At 41.7% G+C, this 17129-nt stretch overlaps 1 protein-coding gene across 1 annotated transcript in view; it reads right to left on the bottom strand.

The window, feature by feature from the left end:
• Positions 1 to 17129, bottom strand: part of CPVL (carboxypeptidase vitellogenic like) — a gene marked incomplete at both ends in the record, with an annotated part of 113929 nt that overhangs the window by 16053 nt on the left and 80747 nt on the right. Inside the window, 2 exon segments of the mRNA XM_081243650.1 lie at positions 10342 to 10484; positions 10487 to 10523. Of these exon segments, the coding sequence (XP_081099776.1) occupies positions 10342 to 10484; positions 10487 to 10523 (180 nt within the window).

Below are 17129 nucleotides of genomic sequence, written 5' to 3' on the forward strand. Positions count from 1 at the left end.
ACGTGGGCCTCTCACTGTTGTGGCCTCTCCCATTGCGGAGCACAGGCTCTGGACGCACAGGCTCAGCGGCCATGGCTCACGGGCCCAGCTGTTCCACGGCATGTGGGATCTTCCTGGACCGGGGCACGAACCCGTGTCCCCTGCATCAGCAGGCGGACTCTCATCCACTGCACCACCAGGGAAGCCCGAAAACAGCATCTTCTATGTGGACTGGATGCACTGCCAAACACACTGGCCACCACCCACACTCTACCCACCTCTGTCACCACCACCACCAAGGGCAGACTTGTAGCCTTGGTCCTGTGGCCAACCAGAATATTCCATCCTTCCCACTCCATGGCCCCCACAGGTACTTAAAGCACAGCGGTGCCAGGGAAAGAGCAAGATGTGGGCTGTCAAATCTCAGATACTATTACTATTTGAAGCCTTAATCAAGTTTTCCAGGTGAAACTTCTGTTTCTACATTTATAAATTAGTAAATACAATCACATAATTTACAGGGGAGCTATGAGTATTCCATAAAATTGTGGATAAGAAAGTGTGTGGCAGACCACTGGCCTGAGGGCTTGCAAATGCTGAAGGATTGGTAGCCATCCTTAGCGTCTCCTTTGGCCTTCCTGACACCCCCATGCACCAGTGACCAGCACACAGCCGGTAAGTGGCAAAACTGAAATTCACATAGGTTGGTCTAACTCCACAGTCCACCTTCCTCTCATTACCCCAGACCGCCTCCCATTGGTCACGACTCTCCAAAACAGTCAAGCTTTGAGGGTGGTGGGCTCCTTCCCTTGGTTTCTCTGTATGTAACCCCCAACAGAAGGTCTGATTCCTGTTGGAAACTCAGGGAGAAGCCCCTGAGAAGAGTGTGGCAGACCACAGTCCTGAGGACTCCATAAGCCAAACCTGGGTCAAGGTCAGAGTATGAGTCATGGCTCAGGGCTTGTGCTTTTGGGGGCTGGGGGACTCACTGTGGCTGCCGGAGGAGGGAACCAGGATGACACCAGCATGCCAGGTGCTCCCTGTGGATACTTAGCTTTCAAGCTGGTTTAACTACACAGGAAACACCATGTCTCAAACAGGGATCAGTCCTCACAGCTTAGACATTACAAAGCTTGTCTCCTCTATTTCAGGACCTCAGAATCAAGTATCAAGAAGGTGGTCTCAGGAAGTAGATGGAGAACCTTCTTCCAATACAGCTCCTAACATGGCTCCCTATTTCCTGGGGATCCTCCTTCTCTGACCTCTTTCTACCCTGAATTCATCCTATTGCTGCCATTTTAAACTTTCCAAAGCTTTGAAAATGTGCTTAAACATCTTCCATGGCGACAAACACTGAATGCTTCCACTATATGAGATACTTAGAGAAGTCAGATTCATAGAAACCGGGTAGAATGGTGGTTGCCAGGCTCTAGGGAAGGGGTAATGGGGAGCTGGTGTTTAGTTACAGAGTTTCAGCTTTACAAGAGGAAAAGAACTGTGGAGATGGATGGTGTCCAACATTATGAATGCATTAATACCACTCAACTGTATACTTTAAAATGGTTAAGATGGCAAATTTTGTTATGTATATTTTATCACAATAAAAAAAATTAGAAAAAAAAACCCTTCAGTGGCCCCCTACTACTTAAACAATGGAATACTCACCCCTTTGCCTATCATCAAGGTCCCATGATCTCTTTCCAGGTTCCTCTCCCAGCTTTCACCCTTTACGCTCCAGATTAGAAACCAGACTGTGTGCTCTGCCTGTACCCTGCCCTGTACACTCTCATTCTGAGGCTCTGCCCACCATGTTTCCTCTGTTCATTTTAGCCAATTTCAGCATCTGTTCTTTTACTAACATCAGAAATTCCCAGGTAAAGCTATAACCTTTCTTAACACTGGATGAACCTTGCCTCACCACCTACTGAGCTCTAGCACCTTTTTATTTTTTTATTTTTATTTTTTTTTTTTGCGGTACGCGGGCCTCTCACTGTTGCGGCCTCTCCCGTTGCGGAGCACAGGCTCCGGACGCGCAGGCTCAGCGGCCATGGCTCACGGGCCCAGCCGCTTTGCGGCACGTGGGATCTTCCCGGACCGGGGCACGAACCCGTGTCCCCTGCATCGGCAGACGGACTCTCAACCACTGCGCCACCAGGGAAGCCCTCTAGCACCTTTTTAAAAATCCCGATACTCTGTCTGTCTACAGAAGGGCACATGCATGTAACTGAACAGCTAACACTGAAGTAAAATATATTATTTCTCAGGCCTGCTTTAATTACGGCAGATATGTATGCAGGCTCCAATTTTAACGGTACTAGTTTACTACTGCCAATCCATCATTCCAGAGGTAGGTGCCCTTGTGAAGTAGAAAACCTCTGGGCTGGAAGCCAGGGGGCCTAGAATCTAATCTCAGCTCAGACATGAAATGGGTAGGAGACTTTGGAACAGTCACTTAACCTCTGGGCTTCAGATTCCCCACCTGGAGAATGAGATCTAAAGTTTGTTTCAACTGGAAAATGCTACCTAGAGTATGGAGATAATCCATCCTGTAATTATTGAATAACCTAAGCTGATATTGATAATGAAAACATAAAATAAAATTAATGATGACTCAAATTGCAATCAGGAAAAGAGAGTTGTTGGAAACAATGCAAAACTCATGGTAGAAGAAGCTACACCCAGTATGATTGCATAGGAATGAAAATTGACCAGGGACTCAAGTCTTCCTTTTAATGTTTACACGGAAAATAATTAATCTCTGTAAGAATATTTTCATTGAAATAAAGATAGAAAAAATGTTTTCAGAAAATTTAGCTTCATGAAGTTTTTTTCTAGAAAGATGTTTTTAAAGAAATTCATCAGTGTTATTATTCTGATTAAAATTTTATATTCTGATTAAAATTTTATACTCTGATTAAATTTTATATTAAATGTGGCATCAAAAAAGTCTTTGGAGTTGACGTGACAATTCAGTGATGTAAGAACAAAATGTCCTGCATTTCAAAAGCAGTGGCAACATCAAAACAGATCATGAACAGCAACTGTGACATTTGGAGAAAGGCAGAGAAAGACCCCAAAAGGAGCAGCAGGGTGGCCTTGACAGTGATGGACATGGGTTGTCATCAGCTAGTGGGAGAGAGAGGATTAGACCTTTGATCTATACTGCAACACTATTGAGTCATACAAACACACACATCACACTCTGAAGGCAACTATCTATTCTATATTGCTTGCAAACTGAGCCCCTCCAGACATTAATAAAAAATATATTTCAGATCTTTCTTTGAAGATATCTTAGCTATAACTCAGTTCAAACCTTGTATTTTACAGATGAACAAACTGAGGCTCAGAAAAGCCTATGACTTCCCAGATGATATAACAAGGGAGGTCCAAGTCTTAGAATGACACAGATTGTGGAGGCCAGACCAACAAGGGCAACAAATAGCACTCATTCTTCATCTGATCTCCGAAGGCTTGATGGAGCTGGTTGGTTTTCCTGGGCCTCCCTTGATGGAGAAACTGCTCCCCATCTCTGTACCTTGACACTCCCCTGGGAGAGCTGTCATTCCTTTAAGTGGACATTTTAGGGAACCATCCGGAGACAAGTCTACTTTGGTTTCGATTTTTAAATTAAGAGCTGTGGAGTTTGGCAGAGAGTGAGTTTTCTTTTTTGGCAGACACATACACATGCTTCTGTTTTGTGTGTCAAATGTTAAAAAGCCAAGTCCACAGTTGAGGCCCGTTTCTTTCATTATCAGATGCCTGACATCTGAACAGTATCCTTAATCCACAGAGAATGCCTTTGTGAACACCAGAGCTCTTTTCCCTCCTTCATCCCTGCCCCTCCCCCCAATCTCCACACACCACCCCCAATCCTATGCTGAGGCATTAGGGGAAGGAGCACTGCCAGCACTGTAAAATCACCTACATAAAATGCAGATCCCTCGCCGCTGTGTGGTAAGACTCTTCTATCACAAACATATGTGGGCCTCGCTTCTTTTGTTAGCCGGTTTTTGGCAGCCACAGGAGTGCCATTTCATCTCTCAATGTGTTTTGCATTCACCAGAAGAGTCAGCAGGCTCAGTGTGATAGTTGTCACAAGTTTCTGAGCGGTGGTCAATCCCTTCTCCCACCTCTACGGCCCAGGCTGCCCTGCAGCCCCAGTCTCACCTCCCAAGCTGGGCATTCCGTGCACAGCACCGAGCAGGACACCTGTGATGCCAGGCACTGGAGCGTTTCACAAGGAAGGTCCAGGGGACATAGAATAACAGGTGGCTGAGGCAGCCGCCAAAGGATCTGGAGGACATGCTGAATGTGCCTGGTGGGATTCTCATCATAAAGCAGTGCAGCGGACAGGGGGTTAAGGACGTGGCCATCGCTCCCTGGCAGCTCGGCATGCTTGTTTGCCCTTAATGTCCTGAATACTAATATTCCAACTTTCCTCTAAGGGAAAATCAAACATTTTCCCTGATCTTGACTTTTACCATTTATAATTTTCCTTTTTTTCCTGTATATTCTTATAAGTGATCCACGGTAACAATAATAATAAGCAAATGTTTCCTATGAGTCAGGGACTGCTCTAAGCTAATTAGCTTATAGAATCCCCTCAATAATCCTATGAGGATACTATAGACTGAGTGGCTTAAAGAACAGAAATTTCTCACAGTTTTGGCATCTGGGAAGTCCAAGATCAAGGTGCTAGCTGACTGGGTTTCTGATGAGAGCTCTCTTCCTGGCTTGCAGATGGCTGCCTTCTTGCTGTGTCCTCACATGGCCGAGACAGAGAGAGGGCAAGCGTTCTCTCCTTAATCCCACAGAATCAGGGCCCTACCCTTATGACCTCATTTAACCTTAATTACCTCCTTAGAGGCCATATCTCCAAATACAGACACATCCTAAGTTAGGTCTTCAACATCCTAAGTTAGGGAGACACAATTCAGTCCATAACAGGTAGATATTATTACTACCCCTATTTTATAGGAGATGAAGTCATGGTATAGAGAGGTGAAAAACTTGCCCAAGGTCACATAGCTATTAAGTAGAAGATTAAGGAGGCAAACCATGGTCTTCCTGACTCAAATACTCTATTACAGTACTGAGGACACTGGAACACTCTATTATAGTATTGGAGGCCACTGGAACACTCTGTTATAGTATTGGAGGCCACTGGAACACTGTAGTATAATGTTGGAGGCCCCTGTAACACTGTACCATACTATTGGAGGCCACTGGAACACTCTATTATAGTATTGAGGCCACTGAGCACTCTATTATAGTATTGGAGGCCACTAGAACACTCTATTATAGTATTAGAGGCCACTGTAACACTCTATTATAGTATTAGAGGCCACTGTAACACTCTATTACAGTATTGAGACCACTATAATACTCTATTATAGTACTGAGACCACTATAATAGTCTATTATAGTATTAGAGGCCACTCTATAGTGGTCTCTAACCACTCTGTTACACAGTCTCTACATATGTTATAGGTATACGCATGTACAACACACATACACAAACACACATATCCATATAACCTAATACTGTATACAGTTTTATTCAGTAACAATGATCATTCCTAAACTAGTCAGTAGTTGACGTAAAAAAAAATCTCCCCAACAGAAAGATGTCTACAAGCAAATTTTTCCTTGTGGGAGAAAAGAACTCAATTAAGAGTGTGGGTGTAGAGGGTCATGATACCAAAGTGGATAGCATGAATATACTCAGAATTTGTACTGGAAGGGATCTCAAACCAGAGCAAGAAGTTTAGAGCTCTGTCTATGGGATGAGATTAACTTTCTGAGTACAAACTCTACCCTGATCCACCAGGCCCCGTATGATATGGCCACAGCCAATCCTCCATCTTTGCTTCCCCTCTTTCCCTATTCCTCCCTCAGACCCACTGGCCCTCCTTCCTTTCCTCAGGCACAGCCAGCTTATTTCTGCCCCTTGGCACATTTAGACATTCTCTGCATGGCAACGCTGGCCCACATCTGCACATGGAGGCTGCTTCATGTCCGACTGTCTCACCTCTTCAGTGAGGCTTCTGGGATCCACCATCCAAAGGAGTCCCTGTACCAGCTCGTTCACATCATCCAGTTTTATTTTCTGGCATTATCTGATTTGTGAATGTCTATATTTGCTTATTTTCTGCCTTTATTTCTTCCCTCCTTTGAGTAAAATCACCCTGATAGAGTAGACTTTATTATCATATTCAGTCTGCTGATCTTATAGCAGCCAGACCATCCAGTCAGTGAATGGGAGGATGCAATCAGAAATAAAAGATTGTGGGCATTTCATCATTAAACTAATATTTCTTCATTTCTAGCCACAGGCAAAGTATTACTGTATTCTAATCACGGGAGGTAAGTTTAGAACCTCATGAGAATTTACAAATATCTTTTTTTTATACTGCCCGAAGGAACGCCTAACAAATGTCTTTCAAACATGTGAAAAGATTAAATAAACAAGTTTTGTTCCTGAGTGTTTCTCTTCTCTTCTATTTAGTTAACATTCTCCACCTTACTGGCAATTAAATATCAGAGGCAATCTGACAGACATAGGCACACAGGCTCTGGGAACAAACTGAATTAAGTTTGAATCCCAGTGCTGTCATTGGATGATTCTGGATTAACTGTTTACCTTCTCGGAGTCTGTTTCCTCATATGTAAGTAAAATGGAAATTATATTATATAATTTTCAGAGGTTATTCTGATAATATCCATGAAGTACCTATCACAACAGCTGGCACATATTTAGTGTTCAACAAACGAAAGCTATCTTTATCATTATTGAACTTAAATATAGATAGATGAGTCCATCCCTTATAACTCTGATCTTTTATTTGCCTCTTCTCTTTCATTTATTTTGCACACAAAAAATCATAATCTATCTTTTGCCTGATTTATTTACATAGTTTATGTAGATCAGTAGGACTACTGACACGCATGATATTCGTTGGAAAATTAGCTTATAATTAATAATAATAATAACAGCAACAAAAGGAAACAACCTTATGTGGCCAACAAGAGGGTAATTAAGAAAATTAATTTTATCAATTCAATGGAGTATTACTTAAAAATAAGTTAAGAATCTATACTGTAACTTTGAAAATATGTATGATACAATGTTAAAAGAACAAAACAGCAAGTGCCACATCCTGTACTGGCAGAAACACTTGTTGCTCTCAATCCTCCTACTAAGAAAAACTGGAAAAGCTGGACAAAATACAGAACACACCCACTTGAAAATCCTGAGGATCACCCAAGGCAGCCAGGATATAAGAGGTATATTAGTTTCCTATTGTTGCTGTAACAAACCACCACAAATTTAAGTGCCTTAAAACAACAATAATTTCTTATTTTATAATTCTGGAGGTCAGAGGTCAGAAATGGTCCCACTGGACTAAAGATGTTGGCTAAGCTAACTAAGATGTTGGCAAGGTTCCATTCCTTCTGGAGGCTCTAGGGGAGAATCTGTTTCTTTGTGATTCCTAGTTTCTAGAGGCTGCCTGCATTCCTTATTAGCTCATGGTCCTTCCTCTAGCTTCAAAGCCAGCAACACAGCATCTCTGAAACCCTCTCTGACTCTGACTCTCCTGCTTCCCTCATTCACTCATAAGGACCTTTGTGATTATACTGGCCCATCTGGATAATCCAGAATAATTTCCCCATCTCTAGGTCAGATGATTAACAACCTTATTTCCATATGTAGCCTTAATTCCTTCTTTCCATATGAAACAACATATTGACAGGTTCCAGAGATTAGGGGGAAGGTCTCTTTGGGGGCCCATTATTCTGCCCACTACAAGGGGCCAGACTTGCAAACTGAAGGAGAGGGCAACAAGCTGAGTCTGGCATTCTCTGGCCCTGTCCGCATTAAAGCAATAGTTGATTCAGCGGCCAAGAGGCTACAAAACCAAGCATAAAGTGGTAGTTAAGAGACTGGAAATTTGAATGGAGCTTTGGGAGACAAAAAGTACAGATTTAAAGTCACTCAATTCCAGACTTGATAAAGGTGCTTGCCTCTATTCTAATTGCCTGACAGAAGCAAAGCAAAATCTCTTTGAAGGTAAACATCATCAGCCAAAAACTCAAACTATCTCCATAATTTTACCTGTTTAATGTCTGACATTCAACTGAAAATTTCTAAGCATATCAGGAAAAAGTACCAAATTACCATACAAAAAGAGAATAAATAAATCTCATGAACACAAAGCTGAGCAAACATACCACACAGGAAAGAGTACACACTGAATATGTCCATTTATAAAAATTCAAAAACTTGCAAAAGTAATCTAGGCTATTAGAAGTCAGGACAGTGGTTACTTTGGGGAGGAGGGGAGTAGTGACTATGGGGTGGGGGGGCAGTGGTTCTATTCTATTTCTTCTTTTTTTTTTTCTTTTTGCGGTATGCGGGCCTCTCACTCTTGTGGCCTCTCCCGTTGCGGAGCACAGGCTCCGGATGCGCAGGCCCAGCGGCCATGGCTCACGGGCCCAGCCGCTCTGCGGCATATGGGATCCTCCCAGACCGGGGCACGAACCCGTATCCCCTGCATTGGCAGGCGGACTCTCAACCGCTGCGCCACCAGGGAGGCCCCCTCTATTTCTTTATTTAGGTAACAGTCACAGGGGTATGTTCACTTTGTGAAAATTCATTTACCTGTATATTTGTGACTTGTTCACTTTTCCATATTATGTTATAACCCAGTAAGATTTTTTTAAGTAACAAAGTAGAATCAACCTTATATTACACTGTTAAAATTATGCAAAAACCTGTACCTGTGAACATATGAATCAATTAAAATGCAATTTCAGATGTTGAAATTGTTGAATTTTTTTTTCTCTTTTTAAAAAATATTTGAATTGCTATATAACTTGTGTTACTTAAAAAGAGACAAATAAACAACAAAATTAAGTCCAGATTATTTTCTGCAACTGAAGAGCCTCCACTTGTCCAGGAATTTCAATATTTTGGAATCTGTCTTCAGAGTTAACTATTTATTGTGGTCCCCAACTCAATACCAGATTCAAGATCGCTCAAGTTTACAGAAGCAGATGGGGCTGACAAGGCACTTCCCATCCTCTCTTGAGATCTCTCTGCATGTAAAGTCACTTCTTTCTGTCCTTCCCTGTCCCATTTTCAGACTTCATATATATACTGCCAGAATTGTTCCTGCTCTGAGACATTTAGTTTGCCATTCCACCAGTAGTTAATTCTTTGGTATAATTTATCTCGATTTAGAAACTGTAATGTTGTATCTTTTCAAAGTTTACCTTCACTTGAGCCCAGAAATATGTCTCTCAGCTGTTTCCGTTGTCCAAGGTAGTTAACATTTTGTGTAATATTTAAATTTCTGTTAAATTTCATGTTATTTAATGGTTAGAATGACCAGGGTAGGGTAGGAAGGCTACCTTTTCACATTAGAATACCCGTAATTTCTGCTGGATCTATCGTTTTTTTAAACATAAATGAGTAATTCAGATGATAACCCAGTGACCCCTGATAAAATACTTTGTGATCTCTCATTTACAATCCTAAAGCAAAGTACTTTTAAAGTAGTACTCCTATGATTAATTTCTGTTTGGAGCATGGATTTGACTAAAGGAAAACTCAAGTATTAGAAAGCTATTCTTCCAAATACTTGGAGGTACAGAATTGAGGTCCCAGCGTTACCTCACATAAAAAATTGGGGAATAAAATCAAGTCTAGAAGAATAAATTTTTCCTCTTGAGACTAAGCAAAACTAAGGGGCTTTCTTAATTTCTCCAGACACTTTCTGGAGGTAAACAGTGTAATCATCGTGTAAACATTAAGGAAGACCTATTCATCTTCGAGGAGCTGAGACCTGCAAACTGGAGGAGCAGTGGACAGGCTTGGCCAGAGTAACAACTGACCCCTAAAGGAGAGGTCACACTAAGGCATCAGATAGATTTTGTCCTGGGGCTCCATGTGTAATACGTGAATGTGATCATAGGTTTGCCAGAGGAGATTACATTGAACCTTCCTCATGTAATTTGTTCACGCTCTCTTTTGTTCCCCAAATAGACTAATTCTCTCATTAATGATTCACCTTTTGGGGTTGAGTATTATCTTTTTTTTAATCTTTTTAATTGTCACCTTATCTCTTAAATAATACCTACACTATTGTCTGACAACTTTTGTCTTAAACATTGAGTATTTGTATTTTAATATGAACTCAGACCACCCTTCCCAGTGGAAAGGAGGACAACAGAAGACACCTTTTGGTTATTGTATGACTTTGCTTAAAGCTGACCACGTCTTATGGGTATTCAGGCTTTCATTTCAATCTCATCACCCCATTCTTACAACCTGCATGATGGGAAGCATTTTCATACCTGATAGAAGCTATCCACTTGCTGTACATAACCAGCCACTTCAGGATCAGATTTAAGGACCTTCCAAACTTTTCTTTCTGTCTTCTTATAATCCTGGGATCCTTTCCAGTTCATGGCCATCAAGGAGCGCTCTGTCAGGGAGTTGCCACGATGATGTCCAGTTGGCCACTGTAGATTAGAACCTGAAATGAAATTGAGCCGTGGGCAAATGCAGGATTCAGCAGGGGAAGCCAGTCAATGTATCTAGGTACAGATAGTGCACACAAGAGAGAAAGGGGAATGTTAGCTGCTCTGGGGCGCTGCTCAGAGACGCCAACCCAGGAACTCAGTAGGGTCACTTTCTTCCAGTTGGCTACATATACCAACAACCTGAAATAAACTCAAGCCTTGTCTCAACCACTGCATTCTTCCAAAAGTTTGATTCTTCATAGGAATCTGCATACATCTCTCTTGTTGCAAAAGCATTTGTGCTGTATTACTCAGCAATATAGGTTTTACTTGGATGTATGGCTACGTTAAGGAAGAAGACTGTGGTTACAGTTCAGTGGAACTAAGGAATGGTACACACTAGGATTGTCATGAAGCCTGCATTTGATTATCTTCACTTTTCAGGCCCCGTAGCAGCTGGCAAGCTGGGCATCCCCTCGTGGCTGCTGCTAATCCATGCTGCTTTCCCCTCGTACATTTCAGTGACAACTATAATTTTTTGAGGCAGACAGATAGATGCAGGTGCCTCAAATTTGTTATTTGTTGGAGGCAACCATGTCTGCTATGCCACTTCCAAAGACCTTCTTTCTTAAATAGGATAGCCACTTGTCAAAAATGAGGAATGTCCTTCAAAATGCCTAAGATACATTTTTTTTTAGCCAAGTTGATGGGTACTGTAGGAGAAACTCTGAGGCAACTCTGGTCTTTTCTTCCCAAACAGCTTTCAAGATATTCAGATAATACCCAATGCTGCTGAAGTTGTGACGCTACTGGGGACAGTGTGAATGGCATTACTCTTCAGGAAAGCAACCATCACTTTTTAATGCAAAGACTTTATAATGTTGAGACTTTGTCCCAGTAATCCCAGTTTGTGGAATAAGCTCTGTGAAAATAAGCCCAAAGGAAAAAAAAATTAACAATATTCACTGAAACTTTATAATGACAAATTTGAACACAGTCTGAAAGTTCCATATTAGTGAGTGGTTAAATAACCATGGTACAGAAATACTATGGGATACTGCAAAGCCATTTAAACTGTTGGACTACCAAGTTGTCACCTCATTCTCCTTAAGTCCAGCCTCTTTCTCCTGAACTCAGGGAGATGGCTATCTTAAGCTTGTGTTCCTCATCCCATTTCTCATTCCAGAAGTGCACATTATGGGGCTCACTGCCTTTATTTCCCTGCTCTTTGGATCTGTGCTCTTTACTGTCTGTGGATAAAGTCTGAAAATTATTGCCTCATATACTATGTCCATCTTATATCTGTTTATAGTGTAAGTACAAACTCAGTGGATGATAATGCCAGAAGAAGAATTCTGATTTTTAAAAAAATTGTTCATCATCAGCTTTCTCACAAAATAGTTGTGGTTCATTTATTCTCTGTAAATAAAAAAATTTTTTTTCCTGGTAAAATAAATAAATAAACGGTTGGACTAAACCATGAAGCAATGTGGAAAATGCTTATCACATAATGTTAAGTATGAAAGCTGAATGCCAAATGTATATCCCAATTATGATATATAAAATGGACATACTTATTTACATATATGGAATGAAACTTTAAAAGAAAGGAATAGAGTTGATTAATTTTGGTGGTGGAAATCTGAGTAATTTTCCCCTTTGTTTTCTACTCTCCTTAGGCTATTTTTTACACTTGTTGATTCTCATAAGGTATTGTCACTCCAGCACCAACAAAGAGATTTTCTTCAACTCCATGCTACCTTTGATCTATTTGGAAGCTCTGGTTTGACTCAAGTGAAGACCTTCGGTTGAATGCTCAAACTGGATATAAAATGTTTCACTGCATGTTTCCATCTCTGCCCTCCTGGTACAGGCTTCTTAAAAGGCTTATACATAATTAAAAAGCCCAGGACTTTTACACACTCCAAATCCTCAAGCAGCAGTGGGCCAGGATTCAGCCTAAGATGAAAGAGCCCTGGGCCTCACCTATAGGAACACAGGGTCTTTCATGTTACTCAGTCATCATCACCACATCCACTCTCCTATGAAGAACCCCCCCTTACAGAAAATCCTGATGGATTTAAAGCCTCTTTAAAAAACTCAACTATAGCAATAAAAATTTGCATTGTTTATACAAAGAAATTGCCTCAAAGACCTTGAATACTTATGGCCCATGCAAAACTCCTACAGCTGTTTTGCCAACAGTATGGAAACAATTACACATGATCTGTACCAGGAAACAAGGCTTAAATACTTCACCATTCTAGGAAGGCTTGATTATAGCTGATTAACGAAGATGATCATCTATAAAGTAATTCTTCTAGAATTCAGTGAAAAGATGCTGATTAACTAGCACACACACAAGTGTAGGTAGCCACCTTTCTTCTTCGTGGCTACCCTATGAAGCTTGCATCCTTTCTGAGTGTCATCAAGATATTGTTACCTTAGTATCATCAGGATATTCTGAAACTGATTTGAATTTTCATCTTTGAGGGATAATAGCAAAATCCACAGATTACAGCAAAAACAGGCTGATATGTACAGCGTTAGGGTACACGTTTGTTGAAATGAATTGAAACGAAGCCCATCCCTGAGCCATTTCCCTTGTTTTTCAAGACATCATAAACAAGAATACTAACACTCCAGAATGAGGCAGTGAAGGGCTGGACTGCATAATTTTGTGCATGTGATGTGCAAAAAGCCTACTTTTCGGGGCAAATGGAAATCCTTCCTTTGCAAAGCAAGGAAAACAATTTTAACTACTAAAGGGCACATAAGCCAAATGCAACAAAAAAAGAAATCAGGTTAATGATCAAGCGAAGTGATTTCAGAGCTGGCATTTAAGGCTGCCTTAAATATAAGAATTCCAGAGCTTCTATTTTTATCTAAATGTCACATTTACTCTCTTCAGCCCCCACAGGAATATCCCAGTTGGGTGCCTCCAGGGCTGGGTGAGTGGGTGAGATATCCCAGGATCCGGTGACAGTGAGCTGAGAACCCAGGTGGGTGTAGCACAGGGCTGGGTGGTCCTGAAGCCGGAGGGCACGTGTTGGCCACCCACATCCTGAGAGACAGAGAAGTTCCAGGACAAGGCTTAAACCGCAGTGGGTTGGCCACTTACGAAGGATCTGCACACATTCGCCCCCTTCTTCCTGGTGGGGTGATCTGTCCCGGTTTGCCCTGGACGGAGGAGTTTCCCAGGATGCAGGGCTTGCAGGCTAAAACTGGGACAGTCTGGGGCAAACCTTCCCCTGAGGCTTGCTGGTATTTTAAGCAACAGGGTGTAAAGACAGAGAGGTGGAGACAGAAATGAATGCAGCTTTCAGCTATGCTTCCCTTGTCAGGAGTGACTCTAACAAAACAAGCGGCAGGGAAAGCGCTGGTTGGAGTAGGTTTCCAGGGACACACCAGGCAGCACCCCTGAACAACCAGTGTCCTCACTTTCCTTTCTGGTCAGCTGTGAGGCCTCAGTTAAAAAGCAGAGGCACTCCTTTTAGAGAATTTTCTTTTCTTTTACTACTTAGAGGTCTGACTGGTTAGTTTGTTGAAACTGATGGTGATGCGAAGACATGGAAAAATACTTCTTAAAAAAATCAATGAAAAACTATGATCCCACTGTGCATGCTCTATAATTACTATATTTTAAAAGGATGCTTCAAACTTGGGAAAAGAATACATCAAAATACTAGCAGTTAAGGTAGTCAAAATATGGGCGATTTGTTTTAACTTGGCTATTTTCTAAGTTTTGGGGGTACGTTGGGATGCTTCCATAACGAAAAAATAATAAAAAGAACAATAACACTAAGAGGTTGGACACAATTTGGCAAAAGATGGGTCTTTATTGGGGAATAATTTGTGCTAACTCAAGTATTTCCAGCTCTCAGTTTTTTTTCATGACAACTAGGTAAACAGCATAACTTTAGTTCAATCATAGATGATCTTAAAAACTCATTCCAGAATTCAAGCATTTACAAGAGATGGCACTAGGTGATTTGGATTACGAGCATCTCTCTCTCTCTCTGTTTTTTTTTTCAAAAGGAAGAGATGAGAAAATCATTTTTTTTAATGTTCTTTACTTTTCAAAGTGTTTTCATGTACACATGGCTTTATTCACATCCAGCTTCACAGGGTGGGGATGAGAAGTATTACAAGGCCCGCCTCCACTTTACTGTAAAGGAAATCGTGACACAGGGAGGTGTCAGAATGCATCCTAGATCCCACACTTCCAAACTTCTTCCTAAAACGCCTTAAGAAAGGAGCTAAATTCCTGCAAACAACAAGCATTTACTGACTCCCCACAGCTACATGTTTAAGTGCTACTCCAAGCCTTAGGAAACAGAGAGTTGGTGGAGAAGGAGACATAGTTCACATCTCCGGTTCAGAAACAATCTCATCTGTTTGTCCAACTCTGGAGACATCTCTCATTCCTCACTTTGGCTCTATGGACCAGGATGTGTGCAAGGACATTACCCAGCTGGTAACAGATGCCTCACTTCTGTTATAGGGACTGGCCCTGATTAAGCAGCTGTGGAACAGCATCAGCTCCTGAAGAACAGGGATCTCTTAGCCCTCACTCCACCTGCAGCCCTTGCACAGTGCCTGATACCCCATAAGACGTATGGACACTTGTAGAGTATAGGCAATTGTGCTCTTTAAAGGCTTTCTGTAGTGCTGTATAGTGATTGCCGTTTTGTTTGGCCCAGGTCCACTCCCCCTTCCCCTGGTAACTGTATTCCCATTCCCTCAATGGATACAGCCCTAGTGGAGGCTGGCGATCAGTGTTCTTCCTCCTCTGTGCAAGGGATGAGCATGTGACCTAAGCTAGGGCACTCAAATGCTCTCTCCCTAGAATTTGGATTGTGGACAGAATGACACAGGCTTCCCTGATGAGTCTGCCCATTAGTTTTGCTACCTGGATCCCCAGAGTTTTCCCTGGTCCCTACCTTTCCTCACTCTAGTTCAGTTTGTCCATGAATTCTGTGACCTATCCTGTCTTCTGACCAGTTCTTTTCATGCTTCAAGTAACCACAGTTGCTGATGTTGCTAAAAGCATGAAATCCAAACTCATACACCATTGGACCAGTGCCTCACATGCCCCAGCATGCAGTAACTGGGAATTCTTGGACATGTGGTTTAACCTCCATGAGTTGTGGTTGCCTTTTCTGGACATGTAGATGTAAGACCTACATCTCACTGTAGTGAGAATTAACGAGAAAATATGAACAGGGTTCTAAGCACAGCACTGGATACGAATTGGGGGAGTTAGGTAAATATAGTCCTCCTCTTCAAGTAGGTTGATAATGTGATAATGACTTGGAAGACTGACTCGACAAAGAACTTCTTCTAGGATAAACCTCCAACATATGCAGATGGTCTTTCTGTGTCAAATCCTTGGTTGTCAGTCTCACTCTTTTAGACGAAGGCCAACAGTAGGAGGGAATCCAGCCAGGGTAAACCTGAACTCTGTGTACTCAAATGCATGAAATAACATGCCTTTCATGACTAATTTTACACACATTGGGCATGGTGTCTCAGCAGTCTTTTCTTGGTACTCAGAGCCATAAGTCTATAAATTACCCTTTAAAAGGAACTTGTAATTTTGAAGCATTCCAAGAAATTTCCCCATACCTAAATGCTAGAAAAGTATGGTTAAGAGTATAGCTTTTAAAAGGACATTTTGGAATAGTAGAACTCTCTCATTGTTCTAATTATGTTGCAGGAACTGTGCTAAGCATTTTACACCCATGATTTTACAACATCCCCAGAAGGCAAGTGTTATTTATGCCATTTTAGGAACAAAGGGACAGAGATGCAGGGAGGTGAGCGAGCTGGTAACAGAGATTCAAGTTCAGATCTGCCCGAGTCCAAAGCGTGTGCTCTAAGCCCTCTTCCACACTGCTCAGTGTGTTCCGCTCCCTCCACTGCCCCCTGCCCAGAGAATACGCTGAACAGGTGGTTTATTCTTTGTAATTACACATGCAAGGAGCAAACTTAAATGTAAGCATGACTCTTTGGAATGAAGGATACATGTTTATAGTTAAGAGCACAGGCTCTGTAGCTGGGTTTGAACCTAGCTCTGCCACTTACTAGCAGGATTATCTTGATTAAGTTACATAGCCTGTCTAGAGGTCAGTTTCCTCATCTGTAAAATGGATAGAAGAGAAATATATATGAGCGAGAGTCAATGGGAGAATTACATAACATAATGCATGTAAGCTCTTTGTGTCCCAGGCACATAGTAAGTGTTCAGTTAACACTAGCTATTATTATTATTATTGCATTTGAATAATTCAACATAGCTATTCAAATAGCTCCACAATTTCCAAATGAGATGTTACCTGTGGATTTCAATTGTGACTTTGGAGGTAAGCGTTAGAATAACTCTTAGGATGGCAAGAGTTCTAATGTAACTGCACTAGGTCATCAATTTCATAAAACAAATGGCAGGGGCTTATAAAAGTCGTATGACACTTGCAGACAGGCGTCTTGAGCTCCAGCCCTGGCTCAGCCTCCCAAGGCCTGTGCTACTGAGTGCCTTGGAGCTGTCATCTACTCACTCTGAGCCTTAATTTTCTCCTCTGTGAAGTGGAATATCTACATCCTAGAGTTCTTGGGAGGAC

Source organism: Mesoplodon bidens (assembly GCF_964165515.1).
Source record: "Mesoplodon bidens genome assembly, chromosome: 9".
NCBI lineage: Eukaryota > Metazoa > Chordata > Mammalia > Artiodactyla > Ziphiidae > Mesoplodon > Mesoplodon bidens.